Source organism: Triticum urartu, chromosome 2 (assembly GCF_003073215.2).
Source record: "Triticum urartu cultivar G1812 chromosome 2, Tu2.1, whole genome shotgun sequence".
Classification (NCBI taxonomy): domain Eukaryota; kingdom Viridiplantae; phylum Streptophyta; class Magnoliopsida; order Poales; family Poaceae; genus Triticum; species Triticum urartu.
Genome location: NC_053023.1, coordinates 538,535,336 through 538,556,080, shown reverse-complemented (window position 1 = coordinate 538,556,080; position 20,745 = coordinate 538,535,336). Strand labels below are relative to the sequence as shown.

Below are 20,745 nucleotides of genomic sequence, written 5' to 3'. Positions count from 1 at the left end.
GAGAGTCCCCCGCTAAGGAGAGTGTTTTTAATGAGTTTAGCACGTCGCCTAAAGGCGAGTGCTGAAAGATGTCCGCAGAGCTGAATTCGACGATTGATGCCCGATCAAGCTCGTCGTGCGCGGACGCACATGGTTCGGAACTTGTAGCCGGAAACGGGTCCGAGGTTCCGGTGACACGGATGCCACTCGAAGTTGGGTCGGTGTGCGGCTCTAACGCCGCTGAGTCTGCGGTTTCCGTGGCGGGGTTGAGCCTCCCGTCCTCGGATGGCGCAATCTACTCCGGATCTAGGGCCAGAGCAGTTACAGGCGCTATCCCCTGGGCATGGTTCGATGACAGATTTAAGTCATGTTTATCGTGGCGACAGGGAGCGGCTGCCGTGGTCTCGAATCCGTCGAAGATCAAGTCTTCGCGGATATCCGCGACGTAGTTCAAGCTTCCAAATCTGACCTGGCAGCCAGGGGCGTAGCTATCGATCTGCTGTAGATGGCCACACGAGTTGGCCCGCAGTGCGAAGCCGCCGAATACGAAGATCTGTTCGGGAGGAAGGTGACAACATTGTTGTAGACGATTGACGGGGCCATCGAACCTCCTGACGACGGCATAGCGAAACTCTCAATGAAAGCACCAATGTCGGTGTCAAAACCGGCGGATCTCGGGTAGGGGGTCCCGAACTGTGCGTCTGAGGTTGATGGTAACATGAGACAGGGAACACAATGTTTACCCAGGTCCGGACCCTCTCGATGGAGGTAAAACCCTACGTCCTGCTAGATTAATATTGATGGGTATGGGGGTTACAAGAGTTGATCTACCACGAGATCGTAATGGCTAAAACCCTAGAAGTCTAGCCTATTTGATTATGATTGTCTCTACGGACTAAGCCCTCCGGTTTATATAAACACCGGAGGGGACTTGGGTTATACAAAGTCGGTTACGGAGAAAGAAATCTTCATATCTTAACGCCAAGCTTGCCATCCACGCCAAGGAGAGTCCCATCCGGATACGGGTGAGAGTCTTCGGTCTTGTATCTTCGTAGCCCATCAGTCCGGCCCATGTCCAACAGGCCGGACGCCCGAGGACCCCTTAGTCCAGGACTCCCTCACCCGTCCCTTGTATGCTCTTCTTCCATTGCAGCCACTAGTAGCGATGACCCCGAAGCAGACACCGCAATTTTGATTTCTTTATAGGCATCAACCAAACAGAACAGAGATTTTTCCAATATGTTTCCGTTACCAGCGTGATCTAATTTCCTTATCATTTACATTACCACTTTCTAATCCAAACACCTCCTTTATGTATCCAGATCGAGAACAAGCAGTGGAGTAGCGGCAGTAGAGCAGTGGCGCGCCACCGGCAAGTTCTGGAAGATAGTGGCAGTTGAACCCTTTTGAACTTCATTGTAATTTTCTTCTTTGTTGGGATTGTTTGTACTGCTGGTGTTGCCAATAGATCTCAGAGGTTTTTTCGAAGAAGAAAAAAAAGAACAAGCGCAATCGCAGAACATTTGTTTCGACTCGTGCGGAAATTGACTGTTGAGGTTATTGCAACCATAAATGTCTTTTCCCCCAAATCATCTACAAAATCATACTATCACCAATCGAATTTTGTATGATGCTGTTGAAGTGTGGCGTGCCCAGAATGGCCACGTATACACGAACTCAGACAATCGTGCGCCACCGCGACGCGCCCCTCCAAAAGCGCTTATCCCCGCCGCGCCCGATCCCGCACTTTGCCGACCGGCCCGCGGCCATGGCGGCGCCACCTCTCTCTCCACTCCTCTGCAGTGCCGTCTCCTCCTACCGCGCGACGCTCCTCGCCCCTCGTGCTCTCCCCTATCGCGTGGCGGCGCGGCCGATGGTCTCGCCCTGCTCGTCGCCCCCGTGCATCGCCCCCTCGCTGCGGCGAGCAGGGGCCCGGGCACCACCGCCGTGCGCGGCCAAGCGCGGCGGCGCCGGAGGCGAGGCATCTTCGAGTGACGGGGAGGGCACGCGCGTGCTGCTTCAGGCGGCGCTATGGGCCGCCGAGGCCGCCTACATACTCTGGCTCTTCCTCCTCCCGTACGCTCCGGTCCGTACGGAAAACACAAATGTTTCCTTCCTTTGCATGCCGCTAGCTCTGATGCTCCTTGACCCAAAATGTTATCGTCAGTGCTCTGTGGTTACCAATCATTCCATTCAAAAGATGAAAAGGAAGTGCACCAATCATCGATTAATTAGCATCGTGTTGCAGGGTGACCCGTTGTGGGCTATCTCGCAAGCCACGATCACTGACCTCGTCGGCCTGTCGCTCAACTTCTTCTTCATCCTGCCCTTGATCAACTCCGGTACGCCCAAATTCTAGAATTTTCAGGAGTACATCAATTTGAAAGTCACATCATTACGGCCATGATTCTTGGTGAGTTTGCTTGGCAGTGTAGCTGGAGTGCACCTGCTCGAATCCCCTGTGATGCACCCAGTAAGAAACTAACACATATTTTCTCGTGACATTACCATCGTTGTGGTGGCCTATGGTTATGGGTACAGTGTGTCTGTGTTAATTGCTCCGTGGTTGCTTAGGTGGACGAAGGATTGTTCAATTTTGTAATTGCCTGGACGCTGCTATTTGCGCCGCTCCTCTTCACGGATGCTAGGAGGGACCGGTACAAGGGATCGCTCGACATCTTGTGGGGCTGTCAGATGTTCCTTACAAATAGTATGATCTCCTTGACCCAAAATGAACCAGCTGAACAGTTCAGGTTATCTTATACCTATTTTTGTTTGTAGCTTTCTTGATTCCTTACATGGCAATCCGGCTCAACGAGGTCGACAAGAACCAGCCTCCACCGCAGACAACAAAACTGAGTTCAGTCATAGTGAGAGGTGCATCAGGTGTAGGCATAACTGGTGGCCTGGTCTGCATTCTATCCGTTGCTTGGGCTTTCTTTGGCCGTGCAGATGCTGATTTTGGAGGCGTCTTGGACCGGTGGCAATATGCGCAGGATTATTTCTTGACCGAGCGATTTGCTTATGCATTTCTGTGGGACATATTTCTATACTCGATATTCCAGCCATGGCTGATTGGAGGCAATCTTCAGAACGTGAAACCAGAAGCTACAGCGTTTGTGAATGTAGCAAGGTTTATCCCAGTTCTTGGTATTGTTGCCTACCTCTTGTGCTTAGAAGAGAAAAAAGATTAGCTGTTATATTGCGCTGTTTTCCTGTAGCTTTTGTTCCCTATCATATGGATTATGTTCTAACTGACTTATAAATTTGAAAGAATTTTGCACATTGTGGTACTCTACAATTACTCCCTAGATATTATTTTTTTGAAACAAGCCCTGGATTATTTATCAAGATAGTGCTTGGCTGAAACGAGAACCCAGTGCACAAATGGAACGGAGAAGACATCGATAAAGAATTGAAGTGAAAATTATTTATTCAGGAGAACATCCGGATGAACAAATCACTCCTTCAACAACTAAATCCTCTTGCTGTTACAGGCGCTAAGAAAAACATCAGGCAATAACTAAATTCTCTAGGAAAACTCTAATTTGCAGAAAGTCTAGATGATCATTTCAGAACGCTAGAACTGTCGCCAGCGCCATGAAACCAAGTGCGGCAGAAATGGCATCAGCTATGAGCTTGGACCCGCTGCTGTATCCCGGATTCTGGCTGGTCGTCCTCGGTGCGGCTGTAGTCAGTGGTGGCATCGGTGTCATCGGCGTCGGCATCGATGGAGCAGTGGAGTTCACACTCGTGCTTGGCACGCTCACCGGCGGTGACGGTTCTTGTCCCGCTGGAAGGAGCCCTTCAAGACAGTTATTGATTCAAAGAGACATTTCAGTATGTAGCGAGTCCCTGGCTGAAGAAAACCATTTTGCACAAAGAGATCGAATGGAGAATTCCAGCTCTAAGTTATACCTTGGCAGGCGCCGGCGGCGGCGGGGAGATCGAGCCGGCAGAGGGAAGGCAGCAGCACGGCGCGGGACATGTTGACGGCGACAGGGGACCTGCCGGAGCCGGACTGGCTGAGCGCCTGGCAGAGGCACAGCGGCTCGTCGTGCACCATGCTCCCCAGGTTGGCGCAGCAGGTGTCGGGCGGCGCGGCGGCGCCGCCGTCGAGGAAGGAGAGGCAGGGGAGGAGGCGTAGGAGCTCGGTGGTGCAGCTGGACGACGACGGGCCCGTGGTCTGTGGTTCAGGCGCCGGGTGGGCGCCCTGGAGGGAAACCAGCAGCAGCGCGACGCAGAATGCAGTAGCCGAAGCCGCCATTGCTGCCATCGTATTGCTCTCTGCAAGTCTGCCTGTGAAGAATCTGATCGAGTGATTGGCCACGGTGGAGGTGTGGATTTATAGCGTCTGAGGAACGGGGATGCATGGCAATGGCGTGCTTCCGGACGTGGTCTCCGTGAAGTTGAACGTTGCTAGACACTAGACAGTATGCGTGAAGAGCCGCGTGGGGATGGGGAGTTTTGTGTGAGTCGGAGCGTTGGGATTGCGTTGGGGGTCTGGGATCGCATGGGAATGGTGCTTGTACTGCCTTGTTGTAGGTAGGGGTTTCATGTGAAGTGGGATTGACTCTTACCGGCCACTTGAGACTGCTGACCAGAATGTCCTAAGTCCTAACCACAATAAGCACATGAGAAATTAAAGCCAAATTTTGGTGTTGCTAAAATAAGGTGGCTAGATGGCCTGCAGGAAGTTTCCTTTTAGATGGAACACTGCAATTCCATTTATTTTCTACTATGTGCAACCAAGGAGCAAAGGAACCATATCCTCATCACAATTTTGGCATCAGTAAATACCGATAGACTGAAGCTAAATTTGGTTGAAATTTTGAAGTACGGAATAATTAGCAGCAAATCAAAAGTATCCGAATTTGGACTTTAATACGGGTTTTTTTTACACAGTACAGACGAAACGCTCATACATACGTGCATACACGCAACCCTATAAACGCACACACGCACACCCTCCCCCTATGAGCACCTTCGAGAGAGTGAGCCGGTGGACTTTAATACGTTAGCTACAAAAAGAAAATGGGCTTTGGGTTTTCATGGGCATGAAATAAAGGAAGTGACATTTTCTCATTTTCCCTTCTGGGAGTGTCATGGGCCTCCGATTCCATTTTAAGGAGATTTTACAAATTAGGCCAATTTTTAGCTTGCTGGGCTAGCAAGAGCTCTTCAAAGAGGATCAGATGATCAGATCCACGGGAGTTATATCTCGCTTACCGCGGGATGTACCCTCCCCTCGGCTGAAGCATTTCTCCTCTCGCTACTGTACTTGTCCGGATTGGTACTGTAACATGGTTATCACTTTTTTTTTATTCTTTTGTAATGGTTTTCTTTGGGTTTTTCTTTCGGATTTCTTCAATTTTCTTCGGTTTTCATTGTTTTCCAGTGTTTTGCATTGGTTTTCTTCTATTTTCTATGGTTTTCACGGTTTTCTTTGGTTTTCCTTTCCCTTTTTGTTTTTTTTTCTTCCTTTTTTCTTCTATGATTTTCTTTGTTTCTTTCTTGGTTTTCACAAAGATTTTTCTTTCTTTTTTCTATGATTTATTCGGCTCCTTTGTTACTTTCTTGGTTTTACCGGGGCTTTTCATTTTTTTATGCTTTTATTTCCTTTTTGGCATTGTTTTTTTGTTTCTTTCTCGGTTTTCATTGTTTCCATTCTTTTTTTGTTTCTTTTTTGGTTTTTATTGGTTTTCTTTATTTCTTTGTTGGTTTTCATCGTTTTTTTCAACCTTTTTCAGTACACAATGTACATTTTTAGTGTACACATAGAATACTTTGTTGATACACACGTGTTTTCAGCACTTTCTAAAAACATCAGCACCCCCGATCTGATCGGGCGTGACTATGTGTAGCTTATAGCAAGATCGAACAAGGTCTCGCCTGAAGCAAATCGGCCGGCCCAGCGTGCTGGAGGTCCACACGCCTTATGTGCTCGTTTTCCTTCATTTTTTTCGTTATTTGCTTTCCTTTATATTTAGAAATATTCTGAACATATATATATATATATATATAAATTATATAAAAATCATTATATGTTGAAATTTAAATAAATGTTTATCTTGCACTTGAAAAATGTTAAGCGTGTATAGAAAAATGTTTCTAATTTATACCAAAAATGTACAACATGTATGAAAAAAACTAGACATCAGAACATATATAAAAAATGTTAAACATGTATAAAAACTGTTTCTGATGTATGCAAAAAAAATATACATGGTGTATGAAAAAAAATTAGAGATCAATTTAAAAAAAAATTAATAATGTATTTGAATAATATTCAATGTGTATATAAAAATGTTTGTGATGTATAAGAAAAATGTACAATGTGTATGAAAAAACATGTTGCCATCGAAACATATGTTTGAAAGAATTTCAATCATGTACTTAAAAAATGTTATGCGTGTATAAGAAAAATGTTTCTTATTTATATGAAAAATGTACAAATTGTATGAAAAATAGACATCAAAACATATGCCTAAAACAATGTTAATCATGTATTTGAAAAATATTATTCCTTTGAGCATGTTGTTCACAATATTCCTTTGAGCATGCGAAATTCGGTTAATGGGCATGGCACTACGAGCAGAGTGGTGTGTTTTAGTGTGGTTGTATACTAGTTACTAGTTGATACAAAGAGCAGAAGAGAAGATTGGTAGAAGATAGAACTACACAATCTGACACTAGTGCCACCCACAAGGAATGGCGAGTCTTGTGAAAATCAATGTCGCACGGAAGAAAAAAAAACTTTCCTTGGAGACTTGTTTGACATTCTATTCCGAGTGGAGGCGTTTGGTCTCACGGAAATATGTCGGATACAAACATTTTCCCTATTTGTAATAGAGCAAAAGATAATTGGCGAGATGCGCTAATTGAGTGCAATACGGCAAAATGTGTTTGGTCATTGCTTGACAAGGACCTTGTGGAGCATTTGATAGCTTGCTGAATGCTTGATGTTAGAGATATGCCATAGAGACAATAGTAAGTTGTTACTATTCTATTTTCATGTTCATAATTAAGCTTATATTTCTGTGCTACAATTGAAATAGTTCTTGAGTGTGAGATCCGGAGGAAAACCTATTTGCATGTGTGGAAATGTAAACATCCTTGGTCAGGCCTCTAGACTAGCTCATGTATTGTTGATGGTTCTGTTTTCCTAACCATGGGCATTGTTATTGTAACAAGGATGCCAACAATAATGATAACACATTGCTAGGGTAATGATGGTGTTGCATAGGCCCAACCTATGAAATACCGCAAGATCACGTCATCAATAAGTTGTCGGTATTTTTGTATAAAGTGTTAACGTTCACTTGCGTCCTTAGCCCATGCGTATACCATATACTCGGGTGTCGGATGATTAATTTGGGTTGCCAAACATCACTCTATAACTTGGTTGTCATAAAGATAGCTTTTAGGTATACTAGAAACGTGTAATGTGGTGTTCGGTAAGTCAAGACTGGGCTTTGCTCCTTAGGTAATGGAGATATACTCTATCAGCCCACTTGTTGACCTACAATAGGTGCATCGGCTGCAACATAAAAATTTCCCTGTGAGCAGATCAACCAGGAACATGCTAAGGAAGATGGATCATAGAGATCAGTACCACTAGATGTGTAGTTCCGTGCAGCGAAAGTAGAGTTGGGGCAGCGCATTCGGAGTCGTCCTCGTCGATCTGCCACGTAGCCGATCGGATCCCACGAACAATGCGGTGACTCAGCATACCGCTGCATTATGTAATATGCCTATCGTTGATATAACACCCACAAGACACATTCTCATGAACCTTAAATCCCTTAAAGTGAACAACAGAAACGTAGCGGGTGCAAACCATCATTATATGACAACCTTTATTCAAACAAAGATCCAAACATTGAAATGATTCAGACTACAGGTTCCAAAATGCGGGGTGCCACTATTGATCATGCGATCACTCATTAAGTTCAGATCATGCCGCACATGATAAAGCTGGCTGCTGCTACTACTATTCTACACTGCTCCTCCTGTTGTTGTTCTCACCCTTCTCCTCTGTTGTCGGCTCCGTCGATGACGTAGTCAACTCCTTTGACTCCTCTGGAAAGGTCTGGCTCCTCATAGAAGTAGTCTCCAGCCACATTTGGATCATTCGGCATCTCCTCCAAACATTCACAGTCTGAAGGGGGGATGGTAAAGGCTCAGCAATGATTTTGGAAATATATCTATAGCATCAAGTTTTACTTAAAACATTTAGTTATCAGACTTCATGGGTTGCTAGAATCTCCGATAGACTTCTTTCCCACCGCATTCACGGATCTTTCCCAGATAAGGAAGTGACAAGCCACAATTAATTTCACTCTACAGAGTTGCGCTACTTTACCCATGAACGATTAACTTAGCCCTTTTGCCTGGTCTGTAACCTTGCACATCCAAGATGCGTGGCTAGGTCTAAGATCTGACTCTTTCACTCTCCCACTTTTACCAATGCCCCTTCCCATGTGAAAGATCGTGGATATCCCCTAGAGGGGGGTGAATAGGCGCTTTAAAATAATTATGATTTAGGCTTGAACAAATGCGGAATAAAACTAGTGTTTAATTTGTCAAGCACAAAACCTAAAAAAACTAGGCTCACCTATGTGCACCAACAACTTATGCTAAGAAAGATAAACAACTAAGTGATAGCAAGATATATAACATGAAACACTATAGCTATCACAAAGTAAAGTGCATAAGTAAAGGGCTCGGGTAAGAGATAACCGAGGCACGCGGACACGACGATGTATCCCAAAGTTCACACCCTTGCGGAATCTAATCTCCGTTTGGAACGGTGTGGGGGCACAATGCTCCCCAAAATGCCACTAGGGCCACCGTAATCTCCTCACGCCCTTGCACAATGCAAGATGTTGTGATTCCACTAAGGGACCCTTGAGGGAGATCATCGAACCCTTAAAATGGCAACCCTTGGGGACGGTCACCAAACCCATACACTTTGGCAACCCTTGGGGCCGGTGACTGAACCTGTACACTTTGGCAACCCTTGAGGGCGGTCACCGGAACCCGTACAAATTGCTCAGGGCATTCTCCACAACCTAATTGTAGACCCCGACGCAAGCCCGAATGTTTACATCACAATGATTGAGCTCCGAGACACCACAAACCGTCTAGGGCACCCAAGCACCCAAGAGGAACAAGCTCTAGGATACCAAGCACCCAGGAGTAATAAACTTCTCAACTTTTCACTTCCACGTATCACCATGGAGAACTCAAACCGATGCAGCTAATGCAATGGCAAGGGCACACGGAGTGCCCAAGTCCCTCACTCTCAAATCCCACAAAAGCAACGAAAGTTGTGGGGGATATGATAGGAAGAACAAGAAGGAGAACACAAAGAACCCCAAGATCTAGATCCAAGGGGTTCCCCTCACGTAGAGGAGAGAGTGATTGGTGGAAACATACATCTAGATCTCCTCTCTCTTTTCCCTCATGAACTAGCAAGAATCATTGGAGGGATTGAGAGATAGTAAGCTCGAAGAAGGTCAACAATGGGGGAAGAACACGAGCTCTAAGGATCGGGTCCATTGGGGAAGAAGACCCCCTTTTATAGGACCCACGAATCTGCCCGTTATGTTGTAGAATAACACGGGAGCGGTACAACCGGTCCAAGGACTGGTACAATCGCCTTTTGCAGGTTCCCTTGAAGCAGAGTGCCAGGCGGTACAATCGGGGGTTGCACCAATAGTACCAGGTCGGCTAAAACCATCCAGGAACTATCGGGCTTCCACAGTCCTACTACCACTCCAAAACAGTACGGAGTCACCCCTGACTAGTAGCTGGAGCGTTAATAGGACCGGTACAACCACCAGGGCCAAGTACTTGAAGGAAATATGCCCTAGAGGCAATAATAAAGTTGTTATTTATATTTCCTTATATCATGATAAATGTTTATTATTCATGCTAGAATTGTATTAACCAGAAACTTAGTACATGTGTGAATACATAGACAAACAAAGTGTCCCTTGTATGCCTCTACTTGACTAGCTCGTTAGTCAAAGATGGTTAAGTTTCCTGACCATGGACATGTGTTGTCATTTGATGAACGGGATCACATCATTAGAGTATGATGTGATGGACAAGACCCATCTGTTAGCTTAGCATAATGATTGTTTAGTTTTATTGCTATTGCTTTCTTCATGACTTATACATATTCCTCTGACTATGAGATTATGAAACTCCCGAATACCGGAGGAACACCTTGTGTGCTATCAAACATCACAACGTAACTAGGTGATCATAAAGATGCTCTATGGGTGTCTCTGAAGGCGTTTGTTGAGTTGGCATAGAGCAAGATTAGGATTTGTCACTCCGTGTATCGGAGAGGTATCTCCGGGGCCTCTCGGTAATGCACATCACTATAAGCCTTGCAAGCAATGTGACTAATGAGTTAGTTGCGGGATGACGCATTACGGAACGAGTAAAGAGACTTTCCGGTAACGAGATTGAACTAGGTATGAAGATACCAATGATCGAATCTCGGGCAAGTAACATACCGATGACAAACGGAATAATGTATGTTGTTATGCGATTTGATCGATAAAGATCTTCGTAGAATATGTAGGAGCCAATATGAGCATCCAGGTTCTGCTATTGGTTATTAACCGGAGATGTGTCTCGGTCATGTCTACATAGTTCTCGAACCCATAGGGTCCACACGCTTAACGTTCAATGACGATTTGTATTATGAGTTATGTGTTTTGGTGACTGGAGTTTGTTCAGAGTCCCGGATGAGATCACAGACATGACGAGGAGTCCCGAAATGGTCGAGAGGTAACGATTGATATATTGGAAGGTTATATACAGACACCAGAATGGTTCTGATAAGGTTCGAGGATTTTTTGGAGTACCGGGAGGCTACCGGAACCCCCCGGGAAAGTTAATGGGCCTATTGGGCCATAGTGGAGAGAGGGAGGCTGCCACAGGAGGTGGCGCCCCAAGCCCAAACCGAATTAGACAAGGGGTGGGGGCGCGGCCCCCCTTTCCTTCTCCCCTTCCCCCCTTTCCCTTTTCCCCTCTCCGTTGGATCGAAGGGGGGGGGCGAATCCTACTTGGACTCCCAGTCCAAGTAGGACTCCCCCCTTTGGCGCCCCCCCTTGGGCCGGCCTCCTCCTCCCCCTCCTTTATATACGTGGGCAGGGGGGCACCCCAAAGGTACAATAGTTGTTTCTTAGTCATGTGCGGTGCCCCCCTCCACAGTTTACTCCTCCGGTCATAGCGTCGTAGTGCTTAGGCGAAGCCCTGCGCGGATCACATCAACATCACCGCCACCACACCGTCGTGCTGTCGGAACTCTCCCTCGAGCCTCTACTGGATCAAGAGCTCGAGGGACGTCATCAAGCTGAACGTGTGCTAAACATGGAGGTGCCGTACGTTCTGTACTTGGATCGGTTTGATCGTGAAGACGTTCGACTACATCAACCACGTTAACCTAACGCTTCCGCTTTCGGTATACGAGGGTACGTAGACACACTCTCCCTGTCTCGTTGCCATGCATCTCCTAGATAGATCTTGCGTGATCGTAGGAAATTTTTGAAATTGCATGCTACGTTCCCCAACAGTGGCATCCGAGCCAGGTCTATGCGTAGATGATATGCACAAGTAGAACACAAAGAGTTGTGGGCGATAATAGTCATACTACTTACCACCAATGTCTTACTTTGATTCGGCGGTATTGTTGGATGAAGTGGCCCGGATCGACATTACATCACCGCGTTCATGAGACTGCTTCTACCGACATGCTTTGCACACAGGTGGCTGGCGGGTGTCTGTTTCTCCAACTTTAGTTGAATCGAGTTTGACTACGGCCGGTCCTTGTTGAAGGTTAAAACAACACACTTGACGAAAAATCGTTGTGGTTTTGATGCGTAGGTAAGAACAGTTCTTGCTAGAAGCCCGTAGCAGCCAGGTAAAACTTGCAACAACAAAGTAGAGGATGTCTAACTTGTTTTTGCAGGGCATATTGTGATGTGATATGCTCAAGACGTGATGAGATATAAATTGTTGTATGAGATGATCATGTTGTGTAAAAGTTATCGGCAACTGGCAGGAGCCTTATGGTTGTCGCTTTATTGTATCAAATGCAATCACCATGTAATTGCTTTACTTTATCACTAAGCGGAAGTGATAGTCATAGAGGCAATAGTAGGCGAGACGACAACGATGCTACGGTGGAGATCCAGGTGTCAAGACGGTGACGATGGAGATCATAATGGTGCTTTGGAGATGGAGATCAAAGGCACAAGATTATGATGGCCATATCATGTCACATATTTTTGATTGCATGTGATGATATTTTATGCATCTTATTTTGCTTAGTACAATGGTAGCATTATAAGATGATCCCACACTAAATTTCAAGGTACAAGTGTTCTCCCTGAGTATGCACCGTTGCTACAGTTCGTCATGCCGAGACACCACGTGATGATCGGGTGTGATAAGCTCTACGTTCACATACAATGGGTGCAAGCCAGTTTTGCACGTGTAGAATACTCGGGTTAAACTTGACGAGCCTAGCATATGCAGATATGGCCTCGGAACACTGAGACCGGAAGGTCAAACGTGAATCATATAGTAGATATGATCAACATAGTGATGTTCACCATTGAAAACTACTCCATCTAACGTGATGATCGGACACGTGTAGTTGATATGGATCACGTGATCATTTAGATGACTAGAAGGATGTCTATCTAAGTGGGAGTTCTTTAGTAATATGATTAATTGAACTTTAATTTATCATGAACTTAGTACCTGATAGTTTTTGCATATCTATGTTGTTGTAGATCAATGGCCCGTGCTACCATTCCCTTGAATTTTAATGTGTTCCTAGAGAAAGCTAAGTTGAAAGATGATGGTAGCAACTACACTAACTGGATCCGTAACTTGAGGATTATCCTCATTGTTGCACAGAAGAATTACGTCCTGGAAGCACCGCTAGGCGCAAGACGCGCTACAGGAGAAACTCCAGATGTTATGAACGTCTGGCAGAGCAAAGCTGATGACTACTCAATAGTTCAGTGTGCCATGCTTTACAGCTTAGAATCGGGACTTCAAAGACCTTTTGAACGTCATGGAGCATACGAGATGTTCCAGGAGTTGAAGTTAATATTTCAAGCAAATGCCCGAGTTGAGAGATATGAAGTCGCCAACAAATTCTACTGCTGCAAAATGGAGGAGAATAGTTCTATCAGTGAACACATACTCAGAATGTCTAGGTACCATAACCACTTGACTCAGCTGGAAGTTAATCTTCCTGATGATAGTGTCATTGACAGACTTCTTCAATCACTCCCACCAAGCTATAAAGGCTTCGCGATGAACTATAACATGCAAGGGATGGAAAAGACAATTCCCAAGCTCTTCGCGATGCTAAAGGCTGCGGAGGTAGAAATCAAGAAGGAGCATCAAGTGTTGATGGTTAGCAAGACCACTAGTTTCAAGAAAAAGGGCAAAGGGAAGAAGGGGAACTTCAAGAAGAACAGCAAGCTAGTTGCTGCTCAAGGGAAGAAGCCCAAATCTGGACCTAACCCTGAAACTGAGTGCTTCTACTGCAAAGGGACTGGTCACTGGAAGCGGAACTGGCCCAAGTATTTGGCGGATAAGAAGGATGGCAAAGTGAAAGGTATATTTGATATACACGTTATTGATGTGTACCTTACTAATGCTTGTAGTAGCGCCTGGGTATTTGATACTGGTTCTGTTGCTCATATTTGCAACTCGAAACAGGGGCTACGGATTAAACGATGATTGGCTAAGGACGAGGTGACGATGCGTGTGGGAAATGGTTCCAAAGTCGATGTGATCGCCGTCGGCACGCAACTTCTACATCTACCATCGGGATTAGTTTAGACCTAAATAATTGTTATTTAGTTCCAGCGTTGAGCATGAACATTATATATGGTTTTTGTTTGATGCGAGACGGTTATTTATTTAAATAAGAGAATAATGGTTGTTCTATTTATATGAGTAATATCTTTTATGGTCATGCACCCTTGATGAGTGGTCTATTTTTGTTGAATCTCGATTGTAGTGATACACATATTCATAATATTGAAGCCAAAAGATGCAAAGTTAATAATGATAGTGCAACTTATTTGTGGCACTACCGTTTAGGTCATATTGGTCTAAAGTGCATGAAGAAACTCCTTGGTGACAGGATTCTGGAATCACTTGATGCTTGCGAACCATGCCTCATGGGCAAGATGACTAAGACTCCGTTCTCCGGAACAATGGAGCGAGCCACTGACTTATTGGAAATTATACATACTAATGTATGCGGTCCAATGAGTGTTGGGGCTTGTAGCGGGTATCATTATTTTCTAACCTTCACAGATGATTGAGCAGATATGGGTATATCTACTTAATGAAACATAAGTGTGAAACATTTGAAAAGTTCAAAGAATTTCAGAGTGAAGTGGAAAATCATCGTAACAAGAAAATAAAGTTTCTACGATCTGATCATGGAGGTGAATATTTGAGTTATGAGTTTGGTCTTCATTTGAAACCATGAGGAATAGTTTTGCAACTCACGCCATCTGGAACACCACAGTGTAATGGTGTGTCCGAACGTCGTAACCATACTTTATTAGATATGGTACGATCTATGATGTCTCTTACCGATTTACTGCTATCATTTTGGGGTTATGCTTTAGAGACAAGTGCATTCACGTTAAATAAGGCACCATCTAAATCCGTTGAGACGACACCATATGAACTGTGGTTTGGCAAGAAATCTAAGCTGTCGTTTCTTAAAGTTTGGGGTTGTGATGCTTATGTGGAAAAGCTTCAACCTGATAAGCTCGAACCCAAATCGGAGAAATGTGTCTTCATAGGATACCCAAAGGAGACTGTTGGGTACACCTTCTATCATAGATCCGAAGGCAAAATATTTGTTGCTAAAAATGGATCCTTTCTAGAGAAGGAGTTTCTCTCGAAAGAAGTGAGTGGGAGGAAAGTAGAACTTGATGAGGTAATTGTACCTTCTCCCGAATTGGAAAGTATTTCATCACAGAAAGCAGTCCCAGTGATTCCTACACCATTTAGTGAGGAAGTTAATGATGATGATCATGAAACTTCAGATCAAGTTACTACCGAAACTCGTAGGTCAACCAAAGTACGGTCCGCACCACAGTGATACGGTAATCATGTTCTGGAGGTCATGTTACTTGACCATGATGAACCTACGAACTATTAGGAAGCGATGATCAGCCTAGATTCCACAAAATGGCTTGAGGCCATGAAATCTGAGATGGGATCCTTGTATGAGAACAAAGTGTGGACGTTGGTTGACTTGCCCGATGATCGGCAAGCCATAAAGAATAAATGGATCTTCAAGAAGAAGACTGACGCTGACGGTAATGTTACTGTCTACAAAGCTCGACTTGTTGCGAAAGGTTTTCGACAAGTTCAAGGAGTTCACTACGATGAGACCTTCTCACCCGTAGCGATGCTTAAGTCTGTCCGAATCATGTTAGCAATTGCCGCATTTTATGATTATGAAATTTGGAAAATGGATGTCAAAACTGCATTCCTTAATGGATATCTTAAAGAAGAGTTGTATATGATGCAACCAGAAGGTTTTGTCGATCCTAAAGGTGCTAACAAAGTGTGCAAGCTCCAGCGATCCATTTATGGACTGGTGCAAGCCTCTCGGGGCTGGAATATACGCTTTGATAGTGTGATCAAAGCATATGGTTTTATACAGGCTTTTGGAGAAGCCTGTATTTACAAGAAAGTGAGTGGGAGCTCTGTAGCATTTCTAATATTATATGTGGATGACATATTGTTGATTGGAAATAATACAGATTTTCTGGATAGCATAAAAGGATATTTGAATAAGAATTTTTCAATGAAAGACCTCAGTGAAGCTTCTTACATATTGGGCATCAAGACCTATAGAGATAGATCAAGACGCTTAATTGGACTTTCACAAAGCACATACCTTGATAAAATTTTGAAGAAGTTCAAAATGGATCAGTCAAAGAAAGGGTTCTTGCCTGTGTTACAAGGTGTGAAGTTGAGTCAGACTCAATGCCCGGCCACTGCAGAAGATAGAGAGAAAATGAAAGTCATTCCCTATGCACTACAAAAAAAAGACACTTCCGTGATGATACATGTTTGTCATAGTAGGTCATGCTTTCTGTCATGCATCTACATCCATGACAATTTTATGACAGAATCAAGATAGTCATACCCGTGCTGTGTAGAAGTGTTCCATGACATTACAAAAATTATCATCACGGAAGTGTCCACTTCCATGACGATAAATGGCGAGTCATGAAAGTGCTTTCGTCAAGGGTAACCGACACGTGGCATCCACCGTAATGGGTCGCCGTTAAGCTATCGGGTCCGGTTTCGGATCCGATAAACCGTTAACAGCCCGGACCAATGGGGATTTTGTTGGGGAACGTAGTAATTTCAAAAAAATTCCTAGATGGTGATGCATAGCAACGAGAGGGGAGAGTGTTGTCTACGTACCCTCGTATACCGTAAGCGGAAGCGTTTATCAACGCGGTTGATGTAGTCGTACACCTTTACGATCCGTCCTGACCAAGTACCGAACGTACGGCACCTCCGCGTTCAGCACACGTTCAGATCGATGACGTCCTCGCCTTCTCGATCCAGCAAGAGGGGCGAAGTAGTAGATGAGTTTCGTCAGCACGACAGCGTGGTGACGGTGTTGGTGAAGAACAATCTCCGCAGGGCTTCGCCTAAGCACTACGAAAACTATGCCGGAAGATAAACTAGAGGGGACGGGGTAGCTGGCACATGGCTTGGTGTTTCTTGATGTGTCTTGGGTGCTAGCCCTACCCCTCTATTTATATGTTGAGCCTTGGGGTCGAAACTTGGAGTAAAAGCCTCCACAAAGTCGATTTCACCCGAAAGGCAAGAGTCCTTCTCGGACTCCAGGGCCAGACGCCAGGGTTCCCGGCGTCTGGACCCAGACGCCACGGACCCTGGTGTCTGGCCCCTGGACTCCGCAAAACTTCCTTTTGCGCTTTCCCAAAACCTTGTGGGCTTTCCCCTTTGGCCCAAATAAAGTGTTCTCATACCCAAACATTTCGGGAAACATCCCGAACCCCTTCCGGAGTCCAAACACTATTATCCCATATATCAATCTTTATCTCCGGACCATTTCAGAGTTCCTCGTCATGTCCGTGATCTTATCCAGAACTCCGAACAACATTCGTTTACCAACATACATAACTCATAGTACTATATCATCAACGAATGTTAAGCGTGCGGACCCTACGGGTTCGAGAACTATGTAGACATGACCGAGACACCTCTCTGGTCAACAACCAATAGCGGGACCTGGATACCCATATTCGCTCCTACATATTCTACGAAGATCTTTATCGGTCAGACCGCATAACAACATACGTTGTTCCCTTTGTCATTGGTATGTTACTTACCCGAGATTCGATCGTCGGTATCTCAATACCTAGTTCAATCTCGTTACCGGCAAGTCTCTTTACTCATTCCGTAATACATCATCCCGCAACTAACTCATTAGTTGCAATGCTTGCAAGGCTTATAGTGATGTGCATTACCGAGTGGGCCCAGAGATACCTCTCCGACAATCGGAGTGACAAATCCTAATCTCGAAATACGCCAACCCAACAAGTACCTTTGGAGACACCTGTAGAGCACCTTTATAATCACCCACTTACGTTGTGACGTTTGGTGGCACACAAAGTGTTCCTCCGGTAAACGGGAGCTGCATAATCTCATAGTCATAGGAACATGTATAAGTCATGAAGAAAGCAATAGCAACAAACTAAACGATCAAGTGCTAAGCTAACGGAATGGGTCAAGTCAATCACATCATTCTCCTAATGATGTGATCCCGTTAATCAAATGACAACTCATGTCTATGGTTAGGAAACTTAACCATCTTTGATCAACGAGCTAGTCAAGTAGAGGCATACTAGTGACACTCTATTTGTCTATGTATTCACACATGTATTATGTTTCCGGTTAATACAATTCTAGCATGAATATTTATCATGTGATTTTACATCAATAGTTCACATCACCATGTGATTAACACCCATAGTTCACATCGTCATGTGACCAACACCCAAAGGGTTTACTAGAGTCAATAATCTAGTTCACATTGCTATGTGATTAACACCCAAAGAGTACTAAGGTGTGATCATGTTTTGCTTGTGAGAGAAGTTTAGTCAACGGGTCTGCAACATTCAGATCCATATGTATTTTGCAAATTTCTATGTCAACAATGCTCTGCACGGAGCTACTCTAGCTAATTGCTCCCACTTTCAATATGTATCCAGATTGAGACTTAGAGTCATCTGGACCAGTGTCAAAATTTGCATCGACATAACCCTTTAGGACAAACCTTTTTGTCACTTCCATAATCGAGAAACATATCCTTATTTCACTAAGGATAATTTTGACCGCTGTCTAGTGATCTTACTCCTAGATCACTATTGTACTCCCTTGCCAAAAATAGTGTAGGGTATACAATAGATCTGGTACACGGCATGGCATATTTTATAGAACCTATGGCCAAGGCATAGGGAATGACTTTCATTCTCTTTCTATCTTCTGCCGTGGTCGGGCTTTGAGTATTACTCAGTTTCACACCTTGTAACACAGGCACGAACTCTTTCTTTGACTATTCCATTTTGAACTACTTCAAAATCTTGTCAAGGTATGTACTCATTGAAAAACTTATCAAGCATCTTGATCTATCTCTATAGATCTTGATGCTCAATATGTAAGCAGCTTCACCGAGGTCTTTCTTTGAAAAACTCCTTTCAAACATTCCTTTATGCTTTGCAGAATAATTCTACATTATCTCCGATCAACAATATGTCATTCACATATACTTATCAGAAATGCTGTAGTGCTCCCACTCACTTTCTTGTAAATACAGGCTTCACCGCAAGTCTGTATAAAACTATATGCTTTGATCAACTTATCAAAGCGTATATTCCAACTCCGAGATGCTTGCACCAGTCCATAGATGGATCACTGGAGCTTGCATATTTTGTTAGCACCTTTAGGATTGACAAAAGCTTCTGGTTGCATCATTTACAACTCTTCTTTAATAAATCCATTAAGGAATGCAGTTTTGTTTATCCATTTGCCAGATTTCATAAAATGCGGCAATTGCTAACATGATTCGGACAGACTTAAGCATAGATACGAGTGAGAAACTCTCATCGTAGTCAACACCTTGAACTTGTCGAAAACCTTTTTGCGACAATTCTAGCTTTGTAGATAGTAACACTACTATCAGAGTCCATCTTCCTCTTGAAGATCCATTTAATCTCAATGGCTCACCGATCATTGGGCAAGTCAATTAAAGTCCACACTTTGTTCTCATACATGGATCTCATCTCAGATTTCATGGCCTCAAGCCATTTCGTGGAATCTGGGCTCATCATCGCTTCCTCATAGTTCGTAGGTTCATCATGGTCAAGTAACATGACCTCCAGAACAGGATTACTGTCGGTGTCAAAACCGGCGGATCTCGGGTAGGGGGTCCCAAACTATGCGTCTAAGGCGGATGGTAACAGAAGTCAGGGGACACAATGTTTTACCCAGGTTCGGGCCCTCTTGATGGAGGTAAAACCCTACGTCCTGCTTGATTGTTCTTGATAATATGAGTAGTATAAGAGTAGATCTACCACGAGATCAGAGAGGCTAAACCCTAGAAGCTAGCCTACGGTATGATTGTCTGTTGTCCTACGGACTAAAACCCTCCGGTTTATATAGACACCGGAGGGGGCTAGGGTTACACAGAGTCGGTTACAAGGAAGGAGATCTACATATCCGTATTGCCAAGCTTGCCTTCCATGCCAAGGAGAGTCCCATCCGGACACGGGACGAAGTCTTCAATCTTGTATCTTCATAGTCCAACAGTTCGTCCAAAGGATATAATCCGGCTGTCCGGATACCCCCTAATCCAGGACTCCCTCAGTAGCCCCTGAACCAGTCTTCAATGACGCTAAGTCCGGCGCGCAGATTGTCTTCGGCATTGCAAGGCGGGTTCCTCCTCCGAATACTTCATAGAAGATCTTTGAACACGAGGATCGTGTCTGGCTCTGCAAAATAAGTTCCACATACCACCGTAGAGGGAATAATATTTACACAAATCTAATCTGCTGACGTACCCCGTAGTGTGATAATACACCATAGCTAGGTCTTTATTCGAATCGTTTTTCATAACCTATCTCAGCGTGTTTCGCGAGGCAGTTTCCTTGGCACGTCTTGTCGAAGCAGAGATCGTGTCCCCTTATTACGGGATTCCCATCAATACGGACGTGGGTAACCCAACCGCGCCATCAATTACGACGCTTGGGGGATAAGCGAGTTTTACTAGGCTGGTGGGGGCGCATAGTTTCGTCTGCCCTTATAAAGGGATAAGGTTTCACCTTTTTCTACCCACGCCTTCTTCCTCCTTGCTCATCCATTCTCGCGCACTCGAGCTCCAGCGCCCAAGTCCACATCCTTCTCCTCAACTCCCTCCAAACATGTCCGGAGCGGGAGGTAAGTGGATGGTCTCCTCCGTCACGGAGGGACACATCAAAAAACTACGTAGGGCCGGATACTTAGCCGCGGATATCGCACACCGGCTGCCAGCCGCGGGGCAGATCGTCCCTACCCCGGATCCTCACGAAAGGGTGGTTTTCCTCCCCCACTTCGTCCATGGACTGGGGTTTCCCCTCCATCCATTCGTCCATGGCCTTATGTTCT

The 20,745-nt window shown here is 44.8% G+C and overlaps 2 protein-coding genes across 2 annotated transcripts; one reads left to right on the top strand and one right to left on the bottom strand.

The window, feature by feature from the left end:
* The first annotated feature begins 1,598 nt into the window (after positions 1–1,598).
* Positions 1,599–3,264, top strand: LOC125538597. Its single transcript, XM_048701858.1, has 5 exons — positions 1,599–2,065; positions 2,228–2,321; positions 2,415–2,452; positions 2,554–2,689; positions 2,761–3,264. The coding sequence occupies exons 1-5, from the start codon at positions 1,607–1,609 to the stop codon at positions 3,171–3,173; spliced, it is 1,140 nt and encodes a 379-aa protein (XP_048557815.1). The 5' UTR covers positions 1,599–1,606; the 3' UTR covers positions 3,174–3,264.
* A 125-nt stretch (positions 3,265–3,389) lies between these two features.
* LOC125538598 (non-specific lipid transfer protein GPI-anchored 29-like) lies at positions 3,390–4,377 on the bottom strand. The gene is made up of 2 exons (XM_048701859.1): positions 3,898–4,377; positions 3,390–3,784 (listed from the first exon to the last, which is right to left on the bottom strand). The coding sequence occupies exons 1-2, from the start codon at positions 4,253–4,255 to the stop codon at positions 3,552–3,554; spliced, it is 591 nt and encodes a 196-aa protein (XP_048557816.1). The 5' UTR covers positions 4,256–4,377; the 3' UTR covers positions 3,390–3,551.
* Between the last annotated feature and the right edge of the window lie 16,368 nt (positions 4,378–20,745).

Coding starts and splice junctions, on each gene's coding strand:
- LOC125538597 (XM_048701858.1), top strand. CDS start 1,607: ATGATGCTGTTGAAGTGTGGCGTGCCCAGAATGGCCACGTATACACGA. Junction 2,322..2,414: donor CCTGCCCTTGATCAACTCCG/GTACGCCCAAAT, acceptor TTGGCAGTGTAG/CTGGAGTGCACCTGCTCGAA. Junction 2,690..2,760: donor TCAGATGTTCCTTACAAATA/GTATGATCTCCT, acceptor TTTTGTTTGTAG/CTTTCTTGATTCCTTACATG.
- LOC125538598 (XM_048701859.1), bottom strand. CDS start 4,255: ATGGCAGCAATGGCGGCTTCGGCTACTGCATTCTGCGTCGCGCTGCTG. Junction 3,785..3,897: donor CGCCGCCGGCGCCTGCCAAG/GTATAACTTAGA, acceptor ACTGTCTTGAAG/GGCTCCTTCCAGCGGGACAA.